This window comes from Acinonyx jubatus, chromosome B2 (assembly GCF_027475565.1).
Source record: "Acinonyx jubatus isolate Ajub_Pintada_27869175 chromosome B2, VMU_Ajub_asm_v1.0, whole genome shotgun sequence".
NCBI classification, from domain to species: domain Eukaryota; kingdom Metazoa; phylum Chordata; class Mammalia; order Carnivora; family Felidae; genus Acinonyx; species Acinonyx jubatus.
In genome coordinates, this window is record NC_069385.1 from 144,222,970 (window position 1) to 144,244,137 (window position 21,168).

Sequence of the window (21,168 nt, forward strand, 5' to 3'; positions counted from 1 at the left end):
CAACTTCGGCTCAGGATGTGATCTCACAGTTCGTGAATTCGAGCCCCACATCAGGCTCTGTGCTGACAGCTGGGGGCCTGTAGCCTGCTTAGGATTCTGTGTGTGCATGTGTGTGTGTCTCTCTCTCTCTGCCCCTCCCACACTCATGCTCTGTCTCTATCTCTCCCTCTCTCAAAAATAAATAAAACATTAAAGAGATTTTTTTTGAATTTCATAACTTGAGGAAATGCTCTTGATTTCTGAAGTTTAAATGACCCCACTTAATTACCTCTCTAACCTACCTCCTTCTGCCTTAACCCATTCAAACCTGCTCATCTCTGACTTTTTATGCTAGGCAAATAGGTTTGAGCATCAAGGAATCAAAAATATCTCCTGGAAAAAAGGACAGCTAATTAGAGCCAAGAAGCTAGCTCATTCAATAAAAACTCCTTCTCAACCAAAAGAAAGTTGACATTTACCTATTGGCTCTAAACTAAAAGAACAAAAACAGTTAATACTTGAGGATGCACTACTACGTACCAAGGACTATTTTAATCTCTTTATGTGGGTTATCTCACTTCTAACAGGACTCTATAAGGTAAGTACTACTACTTATTTTACAGATAGGGAAACAGAGGCAGATAAATGGAGCCTCACCGGAGAGCTGAAATTCACAATCTGGGGACCAGTGACTCCGGAGCCTGCTGGGGTCACCCTGAACAGTTATGAAACCCGTCAGATTGCCCTGATGTACCTGTGGACAGCCCCGCTCCTCAGAGTTATTTTGTCCGTGACCATTTGTAGGACATGATCCCACTGACTCAAGGTTTTTCTAGGGATGAGGAGGCGAGAAGCCGGACTTATGAGGTCTCCATTGGCAATCAAGCTGGGGGAAAAAAAAAGAGAGAGAAAAAAAAATGAGTGAGCCACACCATCGGAAACGGTCATACTTTTAACACCACGGAACAAATTCCAAACCACAAGGAGAGCAACCAAGCCGCCAACCTCAATAGGAAAGGGCTCCAACTTACAAGATAGTGCAGGGCTCCTGCAGGGGTTTTCTGAAGCGAGCCGACACGTTGAGTCTCCTGTGCATCACCGGTTTCACCTTTAGAAACAAACACATGTAAATCACTGAGCTTCAGTTTTCTTTCTTTCTTTCTTTTTTTTCCTAGGAATTAAAACTACAGGTGTCCAAGGAATGGGCTTGTTAAAAATCTTGTTGTTGTTTTTCCCCCCACTTACATAGAGCCCAGAGGGTATTATTACCTGCCCTGCAATATTAGCTGCCCTTAACAAAGCTCTCAAGAAAAATTTCCCTTAAGCTCTGGCACACTGCCTCACAATTGGGCTTACTGTGAGAATTTTAAGGCAACATTTTATATGTTTTTATTTATTTTTTTAAAGACACATTCTAGAAGTGATTGGCCAAGTAAGTTTGTTTAGTTTATTTATTTATTTTGGGGGAAGGGGGGGAGAGAGAGAGAGAGAGAGAGAGAGAGAGAATCCCAAGCACGCTCTGCACCATTAGCACAGAGCCCGACATGGGGCTCGAACTCATGAACTGTGAGATCACAACCTGAGCCAAAGTCAAGATGCTTTAACTGACTGAGCTACCCAGGGGCCTCATACATTCCTTTCCATAAAACAGAAACAAAGTAATTCTCGAGTCACAGCATACTTCTCTCCCGCGCTGAATCTGGGGGCCCCCGGGCATGTGACACCATCACATTCTCCCCAAGGACTCCACTTCTCCCCTCTCCAACAGCCCATTTTCCTGGGTCTTTGCTTCCAGGCTCATGGCTGCTGCTGGTGAGAAGCAAGAGCCCCATCCCCACACCCCACCCCTGCCCCAGGACACCTGCTCCTGAGCCCAGGTTTTGGCTCCCAGTAGCCCTCTCTTCCCCGTCAATTACTTGTGTTTTTTTCCAGCAATGAGCTGTCTGAATCCCTCCCTCTCACTCTGAACTCTAAACTTCTACTCCAGACACACTCAGCAGATCATTTCCTTCCAAACTTAAGGAAATTGGGGCCAACAGACATGAAGCCCTTGGAGCTGCCTTCGCTCCACAACTCAGCTCATCCACGTCTTCTCCCACTTTTCTCCTTTCCTGCCTGTCTCGTGAGGACCCTTTATAGAGCTAACCCTGACCTTGATTTTGTCCCCAGCTGCCTCTACTCCATCCACTAGTCATCTGCTTGACTTAAAGCTGCCGCCACACCCTGGTTCCCTATTGCCCCTCCCGGCAGTTTCCCATTGCACTTAACATCGTCTGACGTGGGACACATTTTATTAAAGTAAAACCTTGGTTTGTGAGCATAATTCGTTCTGGAAACATGCTTGTAATCCAAAGCATTTGTACATCAAACTGAATTTCTAGAACCATTGGCTCAGTTGTGATCATGTGACATTCAGCGTCCTGAATGACTCCTATTGCAAGACACAGCTCGTTTATCAGAAAGGTTTGCTCGTCTTGCGGAACACTGGCAGAACAAGTTACTCGCAATCCAAGTTTTACGGTATTTGATTTTCAACTGCTTGCCCCCTATTGTGTCCCTTTTGGGTTACTCTCAATATTACCTAGTAATAGACTGAGCACATACTTCATACTTTTTTTTTTTTCCAAATGTCTTGCCTCTTAACCTTGATAAAGACCTTCATTGCTGGACTCTTGAAGGTGAAGGTGAATATGTTACATAAACAAATAACTTCAAAACTCTCGTCAAACTGACTAAAATACACTATTTTTCTTTAGAGCATACATATCTATAATATATACAGAAATTCATAAACACATGATTTAAAAATAATTATATAGTTCTGAGTATATAAGTTCTAACTAGAATTAAATCAAACCACTGTTCTGAATAATAGTTGTTTTCCTCATTCTGCATGGCAAATTTTTCCCCAAATGTTCATGAGTAGCCAGTTGAACTAAAGATTAATCTTAAAGAGATATTTGAGTCATTATAATTAAATTAACTAGGCTGTTTTCAGATACACTAAGAATCTCAAAATATAATCCAAGTAACATATGTCAACTGAAAAAAAAAAAAAAGAAAAAAGACCATTGTATAAAGCAATTCAAACTTTTTGGAAAAAGTATGATTTTTAATTTACAATGCATTTTCAAATAATACCTTCAATCACACACAAAAAAATAAGTCAAATCAACTGCACACAAGGGAAGCTTTTCCAGAACCCTTATCAGGAATGAAATATTGGTCGCTTGGTGCTAACCTAGAGAATTATGGCTTTAGATAATGGAAAACATAATAATAAGTTAGAATATGTTTTTAAATTTGTAAATTTTCTTATTAGCCCATACAATTTCCCTTGCCCTTTAGACAGTATTTGAAATATGATTATAATGTTAAGCATCAACACACCTAGTTATGGAGGGATGGATATACCCCAGGATGGAATGTGAGGTACTCGCAACCCAGACCCTTGGGTGCCAGGAACAGCTTTCATTAGTGACTGACCACTGGCTACAACGTTAGTTGTCAAATCCACGACTATGGAATCAAGTCAAGTGAAAAGGTATCAATTCAAAACTCAAAACTGTTATAATCTGTTATAAAAATAAACTCAAGGAAAATGAGTTTTCCTTTTGGACCCACATGCTTACAGCGGACCTCTTGCCTGGATTCTTCACTGAGTTCAGCACTGTCTTGGAAAAACCAGTGTGTTTGGATATTGACAAGTAGAGTCTGACTGGAGAGAAGAGTCATTCCCTCAGTGGAAGTTAGATAGGTAAACAGGTGGGTAGGTAAGTATTAACTGAATAAATACTTGGCTAACATTTTTCTCGAAACTAGTTCTAAAGAGAAAGATGGTGAAAGGGGCATTAGACATGTCCGCTCTGTTAGGATGAGGTGAGCCAGGACGCAAGTCTTCAGACAGAAATCACAGGTGCTTTCCAAAAGATCCCTGTGTCTCTCATTTCTTTTATCTTAATGTTTTTATTTATTTTTGAGAGAGAGCATGAGTGAGGGAGGGAGGAGCAGAGCGAGGGGGGGCAGAGGATCTGAGGACGGCTCAGTACGGACAGCAGCGAGCCGGATATGGGCTCAAACTCACGAACCGTGAGACTATGACCTGAGCTGACATCAGACGCTCATCCAACTGAACCACTCAGGTGCCCGTCTCTCATTTCTTATTTAGATTGTGTTTATGTCACAGATGGCCATATCAAACAATTTTTAATGCCCACAATGCTTATGTGAACCTGGTAAATCTATTTGTGATTTAACTCAAGTTCATAAATTCCACATCACACTTAGGACAATAATCACAGCTGGGTCACATTCAAGTTAAAACCTACATGACTGAAAAAGTATGAATGTTATAAAAATAAACTCAATGAAAATGAAATTGTTGCTTTGAAAATATATATTTGAAACAACAACACCAAAGTCTGCAAACGGAGTAACTGAGTAAAGATCTACAATTCTGAAACTCCAGCACTGACTGCCAAAACTTTTGATGTGAACCAATTCAAAGCCTCACGCCTCATTTTCTTAATCTGCAAAAATAGTGATAATCCTGCTAAACTAGCCCAAAGGGATGCTGCATGAACTAATTAGCTAAGTGGCAATACCACTCCCTCGGGCTGTTAGGCTGAATGCTTCAGAGAATCCACCCGCCTCAAATCTCAGCACGGATACATCACCCTCTTGAAACCTCTTGAAATCTAGCCCGAGAAAATCAAAGTCAGTCTCAGGACCTAAGGAAATGCTGTTAAATAGATGCCATCCCAAAAATCTAGCGACCACTGACCTCTCGTGAACACCCGTTATAAAAATTTTTAAGTCAATATTAAATAACTTTTAAGAACACATACCAGGTTTTTATGACTATCCATAAGATAAACTTAGGCATTGGGGCGGGGGGGGGGGGGAACGTAATGAAGCTATTTATTTGAAAAAAATATAGGCCAACCCACACAAAGAGATCTCAACTCTATATTTTCCTTATTGTTTGAAGAAAAAGTAGGTTCTCCAAATGGGAATCTTTGAGGAAACTTTGTTAACTTCTTTGCAGAGATGGCACACAGCATCAAAGAGGAGAACAAAGTCCTTTACAAAAATATTTAATCAATTTTCACCAATTTTTTACAAGTTTTTATTTATTTATTTTGAGAGAAAGAGAAAACAAGTGGAGGGTGGGGCAGAGAGAGGAGGGGAACAGAGGATCCACAGTGGTCTCTGTGCTGACAATGGAGAGCCTGACGTGGGGCTCAAACCCACAAACTGCGAGATCATAACCTGAGCTGAAGTCAGACTCTCAACTGACTGAGCCACCCAGGTGCCCCTAATTTTCACCATTTTTTGATAAATGAGAAGAAAAGGGCCAAACATTTATAAAAGACCAGAGTTTCAACCAGAGTTGAAAATAACTCGCCTAGGAGTCAATATAGCAGACATGTCCAAACTAGGCTAATTAGGGATTGTCCTAAAGAAGTTTTTCAGGGGCACTTGGGGGGCTTAGTCAGTTAAGCATCTGACTTTAGCTTAGGTCATGATCTCACCATTTTTGAGTTCAAGCCCTGCATCGGGCTCTGTGCTGACAGCTCAGAGCCTAGAGCCTGCTTTGGGTTCTGTGTCTCCCTCTCTCTCTGCCCCTCCCCCGATCACACTGTCTTTCTTTCTCTCTGAAAAATAAACATTAAAAAAAAGAAGTGTTTTTTAAAATAATTACGCTTTTTTTTCAATATTACTATTTTTTAAGTAATAATATTGAAGAAAGACTGGCCAAGATGCCTGATGGATGCTGACAGTATGATGTGATGGTTTCTATGATAATAAATAACTGGAAAATGCCTCTGTCAGAGGGGATTTCATGCTGGGAATCTCTCCTAAGCTTCATGGAATGAAGCCATTTCTCATGGAGATACTCCAGACACATGGACTAAAAGAGAAATGGGACAAGAAAAGGCGCAGAACAAGATGTGAGGACAATAACCAAACTTTCCTAAAGAATAGTTGACTCACCCTCTCCTTGGATTTCTACCAATGGTCTTACACTGCATCTCAGTTGTGAGTTTTGCCACATTCTAACCTACGGATTAACACAGACCTTCTGAGACACAAAAATTGCACCCTTTTCCTATCACTATGTGTCCCTTTTTCATATCTGAGGAAATAAATTCTAATAATTGGGACATATTTTGATAAAGAAGATGCATCTTCCGTGCTTGTATCAGGATTGTGTTTCTGGGGTGCCTGGGTGGCTCAGTCAGTTAAGGATCCGACTTCGGCTCAGGTCATGATCTCACGGTTCGTGGGTTCGAGCCCCGCATTGGGCTCTGTGCTGACAGCTCAGAGCCTGGAGCCTGCTTCGGGTTCTGTGTCTCCTTCTCTCTCTGCCCCTCCCCCACTCGCACTCTGTCTTCCTCCGTCTCAAAAATAAATAAACATCAAAAAAAGAAAATTAAAAAAAAAAAGATTGTGTTTCTATTATTAAAGGTCGTCCCCCTCCCAGGGATAGTTCTGCTTCTGGTAAGAAGGTAGAAGGTTGTAGGGAACTATTGTTCCCAGCATGACAACAAAAACTGAAAGATACGCTAAATATCATGATTTTTACATGTAAAAATCCCATGTCATTATGTACATGCGTAACATGTACATGTATGTATACACCCTCATAAACACATAGTGACTTTTTCTAAAGTTTTATTTATTTATTTTGAGAGAGTGTGTGAGTGGGGGAAGAACAGAGAGGGAGCGAGAGAATCCTAAGCAGGCTCTGCTCTAAAATAGCACAGAGCCTGATGCGGGGCTCAAACCCTCAAACTGCAAGATCATGACCTGAGCAGAAATCACGAGTCAGACGCTTAACAAACTAAGCCACTCAGGCTTAGTGAAATTTTTAAGTGTGGTTAGTCTTGGAGGGTGCGCTGGAGTAGGATAAGTGAGGGGATGTAATAAGGGTACTTTCCTTTTATACTTCAATTCTTTCTATATAATTTCTTTTACCTTTTGACCCCTTCACCCATTTCTCCTACCCACTCTCTCACCTCTGACAATCACCCATCTGTACTCTATCTATGAGCTTGTTTTATGGGTTTTTTTTTAACTGCACACAGAAGAGAGATCATATTGTATGTGTCTTTCTCTGATTTTTTTTTCACTTAGCATAATGCCCTTGAGGCCCATCCATGTTGTCAAATGGCAAGAATTCATTCTTTTTTTGTGGCTAAATAATATTCCCTTATATTTATAATTATATATACAAATATATATCTCACAATTTTTATCCACTCACACATTGACAGACACTTAGGCTGTTTTAATATCTTGGCTTTTGTAAACAATGCTGCAATGAACATGGGGATACATATATCTTTTCATTAATGTTTTTATTTTCTTCAGAAAATACCCCTAAGTAGAATTTTTGGATCCTATGATGCTGAAGGAACCTCCATACTGTTTTCCACAGTGACTGCACCAATTTACATTCCCACCAACAGTGCACAAGGGTTCCTACTTCTCTGCATCTGCACCAACACTGTCATTTCTTGTCTTCTTGATAATGGCCAAATACGTGTGAACTGGTATCTCCTTGTGATTTTGATTTTCATATCCCTGATGATTAATGATGTTGAGTATCTTTTTATGTACCTATTGGCCATCTGTAGGTCTTCCTTGGAAAAACGTCTACTCAGATCTTCTGCCCATTTTTTAATGGGATTGCTTGGGGTTTTTTTGCCACTGAGTAGTACGAGTTTTTAATATATCTTGGAGATGAGCCTCCTGGCAGATGTAGGATTTGCAAATATTTTCTACCATTCAGTAGGCTGTTTTTGCTTTCTTTCATTGTCAGATTCAAATTATCATAGCCAAGGGGCACCTGGGTGGCTCAGTATGTTAAGCGTATTACTTTGGCTCAGGTCATGATCTCACGGTTTGTGAGTTGAGCCCCGCATCAGGCTCTGTGCTCACAGCTCTGAGCCTGCAGCCTGCTTTGGATTCTGTGTCTCCCTCTCTCTCTGCCCCTCCCCCACTTGTACTCTGTCTCTCTCTGTCTCTCAAAAATAAATAAATGTAAAAACAAAAATTTTTTTTAAATTATCATAGCCAAGACTCAGGTCAAGGAGCTTAACTGCCTATGTTTTCTTCTAGGAGTTTTATGCTTTTAGGTCTTAAACATTCAAGTCCTTAATCCATTTTGAGTTAACTTTTGAATATAGTGAGAGATAGCGGTCAAGTTTCATTCTTTTGCATATGCCTGTCTAGTTTTCCCAACACTGTTTATTGAAGAGACTTTCCCTGCTGTATATGTTTCCCTCCTTTGTCATAAATTGACCATATGTGCATGGGTTAATTTCAGGGCTCTCTGTTCTGTTCTATTGATATCTATATGTCTGCTTTTATGCCAATACCATACTGTTTTAATTACTATAGCCTTGTAAAATAGTTTGATATTGGGGAGTATGATGCCTCCAACTGTGTTCTTCTTTCTCAAGACCACTTTGGCTGCTTGGGGATTTCTGTGGTTCCATACACATTTTAAGATGATTTTTTTTCTATTTCTTTAAAAAAAAATATTACTGGAATGTGCAATAGGGATTGCACTGATTCAGTAGATTGCTCTGGGTAGTAAGGACATCTTAATAATATTTATTCTTCCAATCCAGGAGCATGTTATACCTTTCCACTCATTTGTGTCTTGTTCAATTTCTTTCATTAATGTCTTATAGATTTCAGTATATCAGTCTTTCACCTCCTTGGTTCAATTTATTCCTAGGTATTTTACTCCTTCTGAGGCAACTGTAAACAGAATTGCTTTCTTTTTCTTTCTCACGGTTTGTTATTAGTGTGTAGAAACACAACCGATTTTTGTGTTTTAATTATGTGTCCTCTAACTTTACTGAATTCATTTACTAGTTCTAACGGGTATTTTGGTGAAATATTTAGGGTTTTCAATACATAATATCATGACATCTGCAAGCAGTGACAGTTCCACTTCTTCACTTCCAATTTTGACGCCTTTTATTTTTTTTTTCTTGCCTAACTGCTCTGGCTAGGACTTCCAATATGATATTAAAAAAATAATGAAAGCAGGCATCCTTGTCTTGTTCCTAACCTTAAAGGAGGCTTTCACTTTTTCACTGTTAGCTGTGGGTTTGTCATACACGGCCTTTGTTATGTTTCCCCTATTCTCACTTTGTTGAGAGTGTTTCATCATAAATGAATGTTGAATTTTGCCAAATGCTTTACCTGCATCTATTGAGATGACCATATGATTTTTGTCCTTCATTTGATTTCATTTATCCACATTTTGCTAATGTGGTAGTGTATCACCCTGATTTGAGGATGTTGAACCATCCTTTCATCCCCAGAATAAATCTCACTTGATCATGGTATGCCATCCTTTAAATGTCAACTTTGGTTTGTTAATATTTTGTTGAGGATTTTTGCTATGTTCATCAAGAACACAGGCCTGTAATTTTCTTTTCTTGTGGCATTCCTTGTCTGGTTTTCGTATCAGGGTAATGCTGGCCTTATAAAATGAGTTTGGAAGCTTTCCCTCCCCTTCTACTTTTTGAAAGACTTTGAGAAGGATTCATATTAATTCTTCTTTGAATGTTTAGTAAAATTCACTAGTGAAGTCATCTGGCCCTGGACTTTTGTTTTTTTGGTAGGTTTTTGATTACTGATCCGCCTATTCAGATTTTGATTTCATCATAATTCAGTCTTAGTAGGTTGTATGTTTCCTGGGATTTATCCATTTCTTCAAGGTTGTCCAGTTTGGAGCATACCGTTTTTCATAGTAGTCTCTTATGATCCTTTAGATTTCTGTAGTATCAGTTGTGACATCTCCTCTTTCGTTTCTGATTTATTTGAGTCTTCTCCTTTTTCTTGGTGACTCTAACTGAAGGGTTGTCAATTTTATCTTTTCAAAGAACCAGTCCTTAGTTCCACTGATCTTTATTGTCTTTTTAATCTCTATTTCATTTATTTGTCTTCTAATTTTTGTTATCTCCTTCCTTCTTCAAATTTGGGACTTTGTTTGTTCTTTTCTTCCTAGTTCCTGGATGAATAATGTTAGGTTGTTTATTTCAGACTTTACTTGCTTCTTGAGGAAGGCATTTATCTCTACAAACTTCGCTCTTGGAACTGCTTTTGCCACCCCCTATAAACTCTGGCGTGTTGTATTTTCATTTTTGTTTGTCTCAGGTATTTTTCATTTCCCTTTTGGTCTCTTCTTTGGTTCACTGGTGGTTCAGTAGCATGTTGTTTAATCTCCACATATTTGTGAGTTTTACACTTTTCTTCATGTAATTAATTTCTAGTTTCATACCAGTGTGGTCAAAAAGGATGCTTGACATGATTCCAGGCCTCTTAAATTTATTGAGAATTTTGTAGCCTAACAAAGGATTATGATCTATCCCGGAAAATATTCAACTCTTTATCAGGTAAATTACTTATCTCTATTTCATTAAGGTTTTTTCTCATTTGGAATGGATTCCTCTTTTTTTTGCTGTGTTGGTTTTCATACAGTATGTGAAACAACCAAGTCTCCCAGTCTTGAGGAAGTGGCTTTGCGTAGCAAGTGATCCTGGTTCAACCCTGCCCTAGCCCTCTGTCATCTCCCACACCTTTGAGCTTGCCCATGCAGCCTATTAGATATTTAATGGCTCCCAGTAGCTGAAGTGCCAAGACTTGTCAGTGTCCCTAAGGGCAGATTCTCAGCACCTAGACTCAGGCTGTTGGGAAGCCAGATCCTCAGGCAGCAGCTTTTAAAAGTATGTAAATATATACAGTCCTACATATGCCCTTGGGGACCACAAGCATAAGCCCCACTGGCCTGGAGATCTGGCAGGGTCCCAAGGGCATCAGTCACAAAAATTAGGGCTCTAGACATAAAAACAAGGGTACCAGCTGTGAGTAAAGTTCCCGTCTAGGAGACACTGGTGCTCTGGAGCATGGCAGAGAGAGAATGTGAAGACAGCACCCACCTTCCACAGTCTCTGGAGAAGATTGGAGTTAGCCCCTCATATAATTTAGAAGCCTGCTTCTCAGGCTGCCATCATGATTACCTAATAGACTCCTTCACAGAAAGACAAGAGCTCCTGGGTCTGTTGCCTTTTGCTTGGTCCTAGGGGTGTGGCAGCTCACAGAAGAACTCTTTCTCCATTGGTTACAGTCTTGTGGGAACCACAAGCATAAGCTCCACTGGCTGCCAGAGCCAGGCAATGCGGCAATGTTCCCTGGCAGTAACTGCAAGAATGGAGGTGTGAGATAGGGATATAGAAGTTCCTTTCTGGATGACACCAACTATTACAATCTCAAAGCCAGGTGGTCAAGAGGTGTCCCTTACTTGGGAGCCCCAAAGACTGAGGGACCAAACTCATACAAAAGCCTCCTTCCAGGAGATACTGGTGCTCTAGAGCCCAGTAAGGATAGAGTGCAAAGGTGGCACCTGCCAGTGTCCATCCCTGGATAGTGTTCCAGCAGGCTCCTTGGATGTCAGCATTAAATTAGACATCTGCCTCTCAGGCTGACACTTCAGTAGAAGGAAGTGAGCCTCCTTCACTTTGAGTGTGAGTACAATCTGCTGCTTCTGAGCTTGACCTCGGAGCAGGTGAGTTCCACGCAAGGCTTTTAAGAGATGTCCTCCAGATCACTGCTATCTTGTGGGTCTTAGGACACAGGCCCCATTGGTCTTTAAAGTTAGCTATTTTGGGGGTCTATCTCTCAGGAACAGGCTCTAAATGCTGAGGCGCCCAGTGTGGTGTTTGAACCATTCACTCCTCGGGAAGGAATTTCAGGTTTTGAGTTTTCTCCCACCTGTGGGTTTGCCTTGGCCAAGGGTGGGGTTTAAACGTGGGGAGTTTATGTCCCGGCCTCTCCTTCCTGCTTTGATGCACCTTGTTTCTCGTTTACCTTATGTGTAGTTGCCACTCAGCAGCCTTTAGAGTTTTTTAAAAAGTTTGTTCCACATGTAGCTGTAGACTCAGGGTGTCCACAGGAAGAGGTGAGTTCAGGATCTTTCTCTGTCGCCATCTTAAACTGGAACCCATCATCTTTTTTTTAATGCATCAAAGACCTTAGGATGCAAAGAAATCTAAATGAACTAAATTCCAGAGAGGGATTAGCCCTTTCTAAATGAGAAGAAACCTATAGCTGCTTTCATCCCCCGGGGCACAGCAGGCAGAAAAAAAAACCTTCCAGAGACAGCCAGTCCATGGGCTGATGTGACAGAGAAGACCGAGACATAGGGCACACATACTCATCATCCAGTAAATTCTTCCCCACGAGACCTTTAAGTGCACAGAAGTGTAACAAAAGCTAAGAGCAGGGTAAAAGAGCAGAGGAAGCAATCCCATGGCGTGGAAGGCTAGAGGTGGGGCTGGAGAACAGAGAGAAGACTCCAGGTCTGGGCAGTTTTCAACCTGCTGCTTTTGCACTGGGTCCTGGGGCAAGCAAGTCCGTGCATAAGCCCTTTGAGAGCCAAGTTTCCTACAGCCGTTTGGGTCTGTTGGACATAAGCCCTGTTTGTTTTCAAAGCCAGACATCTGGAAGGCTCGTCTCTCCAGAGCATGGTTCCAAGGATTGGGGGTCCCACACCCCTTGCTCCTCAGGGATGTGTTCCATTTTTGCAAGACCCTTCCATCTTGTAGCGAGCTGTTCTGGGAGTGGGGTTTTTGGCAAGACTGTGCCTCTGCCTCTCCTAGACATCTTGACATGGCCTTTTTATCCTTTGTCGTCAAGGAGACATTCAGCTAGTTCTCAGGTCTCTTTCAGAGAGAATTGTTCTATAGATAGCTGTACACTTGGGAGTGTCTGTGGGAGGTGGTGAATTCAGGGTCTTCCTAGGCCACCATCTTGAACCTCCTCCAGATTCTTCAGTCAACACAAAATTACATGATATACATAATGCCCATCTGCTCTATTCATTCTCGTAACAGATTTAAAGGGTTTTTTTTTAAACAAAGACAGATTTTAACCTTGGATATTTCTTACAAAACATATCCTTTATGATATCTGACATACTAAAATGTCTTTTTTCTCGTACTGAGCTCTCCAGGACTTAAGAAAATTAAGTTCCAAAAATACCGTTAATCTGGAATAGCATAGCTCCTAGGTATTTGGGGTATGTGATCCTCTATGAGAGTGAAGAAAAATAAACATGGAATGTGTAGCTCAAAAATCTGTCATAATTCAGCAATATGTCAATACGTTGTCCAACTCCATCATTCTGTGATCATGCTAATGATCATGTGATTCATGTTTCCTATGCTAAAGAATACTTCTGTCCACACCTAAATGTTGGTTCTTCCCCCAGAGTTACATCCATGCACTCTACACTCTTATGCACATACTGTAAATACATATTACATACCTAACATTTATTTCTTTTTGGGAGAGAGCAAGCTCAAATGGGGGAAGGACAGAGAGGGAGAGAGAGAATCCCAAGCAGGCTCCATGCCATCAGTGCAGAGCCCAATACAGGGCTCGAACCCATGAGCTGTGAGATCGTGACCTTAGCCGAAACCAAGAGTTGCACACCCAACTGACTGAGCCACCCAGGTGCCCCCCTGTACTCTTTTCTTTATAACTCAAACACTCTCCCTAGTCAAATTTATCCAACTCAATGTTATTTATTAACATCATTTTGTTGATAATGATCAAATATCTATCTTTAGTCCAGATCTTTCTCCTAACACCAAGCCATTTTTTTTAGCACATGCCATGCCCAGAACTGTATCAGACACTTTCCATATGTTACCTTAACTTTTTACGTCATTTTCATATGATAGTTATTTTCAAGTAAGTTTACAATTGTAAAACACACAAGAATTTATAAACTGCTTTCATTTACAGTGACATTTGTTCCTCAAAATCACATTATAGGGTTAGTATTACTCTAATTGTATAAATGGGAAAACACGGACCTCTCTATCTGTCAAGGTCACCCAGTAAGCAAAGAAGTGGACCCATGAATCTGTGTCTTCTGTTTCCCAGTCCACAAAGGATCCATTCCTACTGCTAATGGTGCCCAAGACAGAAGTGGGCCACCAATAGTAGACACATATTCACACTTATTTAAATAAGATCTTTCTTGAATTATCTATAACTGAATATATATAAATATTTATATATAGGCAAGCCCAGAATGCCCTTATTCAGTGGTCTCCATATTCTCTCAAGACCACTCAACTTTCTCTCCCTTTACCTACTACCTATCAAATATTCTTTACATGATTATATCAGTACAATTTATAGAACCCCAATAGAATGAACATTGAAATCTTTTACCCCCCAAACTTCTAGAAATTCCATAAAGGCATGGTGGCAAAATCAGCCCAGCCACTGAGATATTTTGGGGAGAAAATATTCATTGCTATATAATAATGAAAAATTCCAACTACTCTAACCTCAGTGAGAACCTAGTTATAGAAGATGTCTCTAATTATAATGAACAAGCTGGTTAGAACATTCCCAGAAGGGTCCAATTAGTTCCCATGAGCTGATGAAACCACTCATCTCTACCTGGATCCTCTACAGGTCCCCATGCTGTTGTAACCAGTCCAGGGGCGGATTCCCAGAGGAAGGAGTTGGATTCATCTGTCAGGTGTGAATTAGTATCTCTTATGCAGAGGGTTATTTTTCTGCCAGTAAAGGATACCTTGGCAGCGGTCTGCAGATTTATCTTTTTAACTACTCTCCAAATGAATGCCTCCCTTCTTTGAAACAGGGAAACCACCCAAAACAAAGTCACAAATAAATGACATGGCCATTCAAAACCATAGTAGCAAGGCAAAGGATTTCCTTCTAGCTTAAAAGTAACCTGAAAGTGACATGTCATTAAAATTTGTCCAAATCCACAAAAAGTACAGCAGAGTGAACCCTAATATAAATATGGACTCTGGGTGATTATGACGTCTCAATGTACCACTTGAACAGATTGATGCTGATAATGGGGAAGGCTGTGCATGTGTGGGGGCAAGGAACACATGGGAAATCTCTGTACCTTCCCCTCAATTTTGCTGTGAAAATGAAAATATTCTAAAAACTAACATCTAGGGGCACTGGGTGGCTCAGTCAGTTGAGCATCTGACTTGAGTTTGGCTCAGGTCATGATCCCAGGGTTGTGGGATCAAGCCCCATGTCGGGTTCTGCACTGAATGTGGAGCCTGCTGAAGAGTCTCTCTCTGTCTTGCTCTCACTCTCTCTCCCTGCCCCCCTCCCCAGCTCACACTCTCTTTCTCTCCAAAAAGTAAATAAAAAATAAAAATAAATAAAAAAATAAAAAGTATCTAACAAAAGTAACTTTAAAAAATAAAGTGTCCAGGTTGTTAAATCTTCTTGCATTAATAAGCAGAATGCCATCAATTTTCATCAAATTTTGAACAGTCAAATCAATTTCCCAGCATATCACAAATTTTTAAACTACTGCCATTCTGGTTTAAAGTTTCTCTTTATTGCATTTTGTGGAATATTTTTTAGATCATCCTAAACATTCTGAATATGTAATATCAAACCTCACATTTATTACCTTTATTCTAAAAATATTACCCACAATGGGCACTTTACCTTATAGGAAAACTGAATGTGCCTTGAGTCATTTTTAAGGCATTTATAAGTAGGTCTGCATGAGTTTCCCTAATGCTGTGCAGAAGAGGATAATATCACCCCCATCAAGTTAAAAAATAACCAATTAACCCAAGAGAACTCAGGAGGAATCACAGGAAATACCACTAACCAAGCATTGCAAACTTATTTTTTTCATTGTTTGCCTTTTCTTTTGTATTCCTTCTTAACTCATTCCACCACACTTACTATTTTACCACAGTCATTTTTGTTTGTTTTGTTTTCCCAACTGGGATTTCAGTTCCCAAACCAATCCAGGCAATGGAATGTAAAATTTCCACTAGGAATGCAGGGCAGGGGGAAGTGTGTCCAGAGCAATGCGAGATGAAAGTTAGCAATGCTGAGTATGCAGCGCGGTCCCTGTGGGCGGGCAGAGTGCAGCTTCTACCTGCATTTAAATAGGTCACCGAGTCCCCAAGACTCCCACTCAAGAATGTGCCAAAGGTCCACGATGTACGGTCGGTCATTCATCAGCACTAAGGAAGCTATTAACCCACCAGCAGACGGCCAGGGGAGGGCCACAGCACTGACTGTGCTCCCTGCTGGGGATGCAGTACCGAGGAGGGCAGACAGGGGCCGCCATTCTCACTGAGCAGCCTGCGGGGTGGGGTGCGGTGGGGCAGTGAACAAGGCGGCACCACGTCACTGAGGAGCACGGAGCTGGGCATCGGCTTCAAGCCCTTAGCGGCCCAACTCCTACCTGAGTCACTGAGGCAGGTCACCTCACCAACCTGGGTAGCCGCGTCCACCCGGCCGTAGGAGGAGGGGACCCCATCCTGGGCCTCTCTCCGTTCCCTTCAAATTCTCACATTATCCAAAAATATTCAAGTATTATTAAAATGCAACCTATCTTGAACTAAAAGTAAAGCTTTTAAACTTAAGCTATTACAAATATCATTTGCTAACCCTACGTGTCAAAGAATTGCCAAGGCAATGGAGATCTCCATGGTTTGGATTAAAACGTCATTATGTACACCAAGTGGGACCCATTACAGGTATCCTCTCGTAACTGTTAGAAAAATTAATATAAAATTGACCCAGGTGGGTTTTTGATAAAATCTTCCATCAACTTCAGCTTCAACTGCGGACAAGATGGCGTGTCTGCAGCCGTGCACCTCACAAAACAGGTATGACGGTAATTAAATCTGAATTCTCAAGAATCAGTGATGGACCAGTGGTCGTGAAGACCACAACCACTCCCTGAGCTGGTCATGACACTTTATATTGCTCACAGAAAGACCAACGACGCCGCTGACTCTCACTGTTCAGAAAATATCCATCTTGTTTACTCTCAACAAAGAGGGTTCACACATTCAGTGACTTCTATCTACTATGCACCAGGCATTGGGGTACGTGTCGAGTATTTGCCGGTAAATAACTGCAGATCCCCGCCCTCGTGAAGCCCACAGTATAGTGCAGGGGTAACAAACAAAAAGTAAAAAAATAAACTAAAACAAACAAGTGCATAATCACAAATTACGGAAAGTGCTCTGAAGAAAATGAAGTCGTCGCGAGATACGACAGGTGGGAGGCAGGAGTGTGGTAGGTAAGAGGGGAAAAGAGCAAGCCGCAGGCACAATGCCGGGCCTCCTGAGCCAAGGAAAGGAGGCGAGATGTTAGCCTAAGTGCAATGAGTCTCGACCACAGATTTCTACAAGGGTGGCTCTGGCTGCCACGTGGAGAGTAAGTGGAGAAACCAAAACGGGAAGCAAGAAGACCTTACTTACTTACGTCCACGTAAGGGACGGTGGTGGCTTCTCCGAGGGGATGACTATGGGGAAAGAAAAAAGGAGGTAGAGCCAAGACACATTGGAGGTCGAAATTAGAAGTTCCTGGAAGAAGCGTGTGGAGAGTGAGGGAAAGAGGGCTTGAGCGGTTGGACATACAGTGGTGCTGCATCTGAGGCAGACAAGAAAGAGTTGCCCCGGCTGGAGAATCAAGAGTTTCGTTTGGGACGTTACGCCGGAGATGTCCGTGAGACCTCCAAGTAGACCTCCGGGTCACCACGTAGGCGAGCTGCAGCTCATGGAAGAAGCCACAAGAGATGCAAACTGGGGGCGATCAGCACGTGCGTGGCATGTAAAGCCATGAGGCTGAGTGCACTCGCCAGAGGAGGGCATGGAAAGCAAAGACAGGGGCTCAGGACCCAGGCTGGGGACTGGATGACGGAGGAGAAAAAATTCCACAGGAGACGGGAGAAAAGTGGACAGACAGGTAACAGGTAAACCTAGAGAGTGCAATGTTCCGGAAGCTGAGAGAGAGGACCAGGTGTGCAGAGACGGATGAAGAGGGGGACAGGAAAAAATGCTCACTGAATTGGTCAACACAGATACCACTGGAGAGCTTGACGAGAGCATCCGGAGAGGAAAGCAAGACATGGGCTTCTACTGAAGAGTTCAGGGCTTGAAAAGGGGGTAAAGAAGCAGAGAGGGCTCTTGCTCCTTGGTATTATCAGCGTCGGTAGGAAACATGGCAAGTTTAGGACACGTTCCTTACTGTTCATACCTGTATCTGTATCTGCTAAAGCCGGGACATGTAGAAGGCATTTAGGACAGGGAAGGAAGAATTTCCAGCTTCCCTGGAAACACAGAAGCAGCTCAACTCAAGAAGCCGACCAAGGGAGACTTTTGGGATCACACATTTGTGAGCCTCACATATGTGTGGTCATAAAATAGGCAGATGCTAAGCCCGACCTCAAGAAGACACACGGGACCTTGTTGACCAGAAGAGGCACAGAGGTCACCTGGGCAACAGAGAGGGAAGAATGAGTCCCAGAAAAGCAAACCATCACATCTGCACCAGGCTCATCCTATAAAACTGGTTAAAATTGGAGAATTCGTGCTAAATTACTATCCTACTTTCCTCTTTCCAAAGGGATTTCTTGAAGCATTTCAACAAACAAGAGAAACACATGCCAAAATACTGCCAAATTCAGAGTGCTTTAAGAAAATTGAAACTCCTGCATGTACTTGAGATGAATTAAATACCATTCTCTCAATGCAAGGAACTGTATGGAAAAACTACGTTACTGATAACATTAAGTTAATAGAATAGTTCTTCAAAACTCTGTGGAATTTCATATCCGGAGGTCTAATATGGGCTGTGTGTGCCCTTTGGCACTGAATTTCTCACATTTATCCTGAGAGAATAATTCAGAAGTAGGAAAAAACTACATAACTTAAAGATGTTAAGTAGAATATTACAGAGCAAATAGAAATTATCCAAAAATAACTGTAATGGACTGCATCAATAAAAGTATATATTAACTATCAAAAATGATGACAAACACCATGTAAATGTGAAAAATATAAGAGAAACAATATAAGTAAAATACAGTGAATAACATAAGGTATGCATAAAATGTATGTAAGATACGTATAAAATTTGTGTAAGATGTATTCTGTGATTACAACGCTATGCATAGGTAGAAAAAAGACAGACGTATGTATGGAGAAAAAGTGGAAGAGAATTTACAAAAATGAAATCCAATTGTTTCAGTGACAGTCCCAGGGAAAATACAGTTTTCACTAAATTGTTTTTTACTTATTCTAAACTAGTATTTTGATCATTTTTAAGCTGCGATTTTAAAAATTAATTTTAGCAAGGTGGTACCTGTGCATGAATAAACAAAGTCCAAAAACAAACCAAAGTGAGCATACTGGCAGTTTAGTATATGGTAAAATTGGGATCTCAAATCACGGGGGCAGAGACAGATTTTCAATAAATGATACTGAGAAGTGGGTAACCCTGGTGTCTTGGGAGAAAGATAAAATTACATCTACACCATGCACCGTAGACAGGACATCACCTTAGTCAAGTGCTCAAAACAAGTATCGCTAACGAGAAGGCCTATCACCGTCATGTACTCTAAATGTACAAAACAAGAGGGTTAGTTGCCCCATGAAAATAAAAGCTTTCCTCCCCACCTCTTCTCAGAGGATTTACTTTAGAAAACCTGCACTTGCAAGTACTTTCTCCTGTCTTTGAAACGTACGCAAAACGTTTCTAAAGATTAGGTACCCTTTGGTCCACTTCATGTCCCAAGTCCTTCTCAGGTACCAAGAATGTCAACATCAAGCCACACAGCACCACTATTTCCCTGTTTCAAGTAGGTGGACAGGAGCCTAAATTCTCTGGGTACTTTGCTCCAAGTTGCAAAACTACCTCCTATTATAAAGATAGCTTGGTTTTCTTCTGAGTAAAGCCAACGAGCTCACACAGATTGGTCACCCCAATTACCAGGTGAATTTAGGATGAACCATGGGTGACAAATTGTGCTCTCAAGTCCTCTGCTTAACGACCAGTTATTTTTGATCTTCAAAATGTGTGTGAGGGCCTGCATCTGCCTAGGTATATGAAAGAGTCAGATTTCCTTCTGTCTTTGCAATCTCTGGCCCGTGATACACATCGTATCCTGGTTTAATGCATATTCAATATTAGTGCTTTCTTTCTCTACTACCTTTGTGGAGAGGATTTCTGGATTAAAAAGAGATTTGGGATTTTTTTTTGTGGGTTTTTTTAAATATTTATTTATTTTTGAGAGAGAGAGAGAGCAGGGCTGGGGCAGAGAGAGAGGGAGACAGAGAATCTCAAGCAGGCTCTGCACTGTCAGTGCTGAGCCAGACGCGGGGCTTGAACCCACGAACCATGAGATCATGACCTGAGTTAAAATCAAGAGCTGGGTGCTCAACCGACTGAGTCACCCAGGTGACGAGTGCCCCAGAAATGTTTGCTTTTATTTTTTTTTTTAATTTTTTTTCAACATTTATTTATTTTTTGGGACAGAGAGAGAGCATGAACGGGGGAGGGGCAGAGAGAGAGGGAGACACAGAATCGGAAACAGGCTCCAGGCTCTGAGCCGTCAGCCCAGAGCCTGACACGGGGCTCAAACTCATGGACTGCGAGATCGTGACCTGGCTGAAGTCGGACGCTTAACCGACTGCGCCACCCAGGCGCCCCGAAATGTTTGCTTTTGAATACATTTCTCCAGCAGTGCCCACTGATACGCACTGAGCGGGCACAACCTCAACTCAATCACAAGAAAACATCAGGCAAACCCAAACGGAAGGACATTCTACAAGATAACTGACCTTCAAAGTGGTCAAGGTCATGAAAAATGGAAGAACAGTACCAGGTTAGTAGAAAGTAAAGAGACATAATAACAACTAAATGCAGTGGGGGCTCCTGGATTGGATCTTGGACCAGAAAAAAAAAAAGACATCAGCGTCAAAACTGACAAAATTTACATAAAATCTGTAAAAGAGGAGACTGTATCCATTTTAAATTCCTGCTATCAATAACTATACTATGGTCGTGTAAGGTGTTAACAAAGGAAGCCAGATGCACTAAAGCGTATAAAAGCTTCTCTGTATTATTTGGCGACTTTTGTCTAAAACAACTTCAAAATAGAAAGCTAAACAAATGTAGTGTTTAATACTCCTTATCATAACTAAAAATCTAACATATAGTAGGCCTCCCCCACCCTGTCTGCACCTCCCCTGCCCGGTCCTCCCCCAATCATCGGCCACAACTCTGCATTTAAAATGCAACAGAAAGTAAAAATAAATACCTTTTGAGAAAACC

The 21,168-nt window shown here is 41.4% G+C and overlaps 1 protein-coding gene across 3 annotated transcripts in view; it reads right to left on the bottom strand.

The window, feature by feature from the left end:
* Positions 1 to 21,168, bottom strand: part of DCDC2 (doublecortin domain containing 2) — a 168,174-nt gene that overhangs the window by 117,607 nt on the left and 29,399 nt on the right. For all 3 annotated transcript variants that reach the window (XM_027040411.2, XM_053223208.1, XM_053223207.1), the window contains exons 4-5: positions 1,011 to 1,087; positions 734 to 865 (exon numbers count right to left, since the gene is read on the bottom strand). In XM_027040411.2, the coding sequence (XP_026896212.1) occupies positions 734 to 865; positions 1,011 to 1,087 (209 nt within the window). The remainder of the gene's footprint in view (positions 1 to 733; positions 866 to 1,010; positions 1,088 to 21,168) is intronic.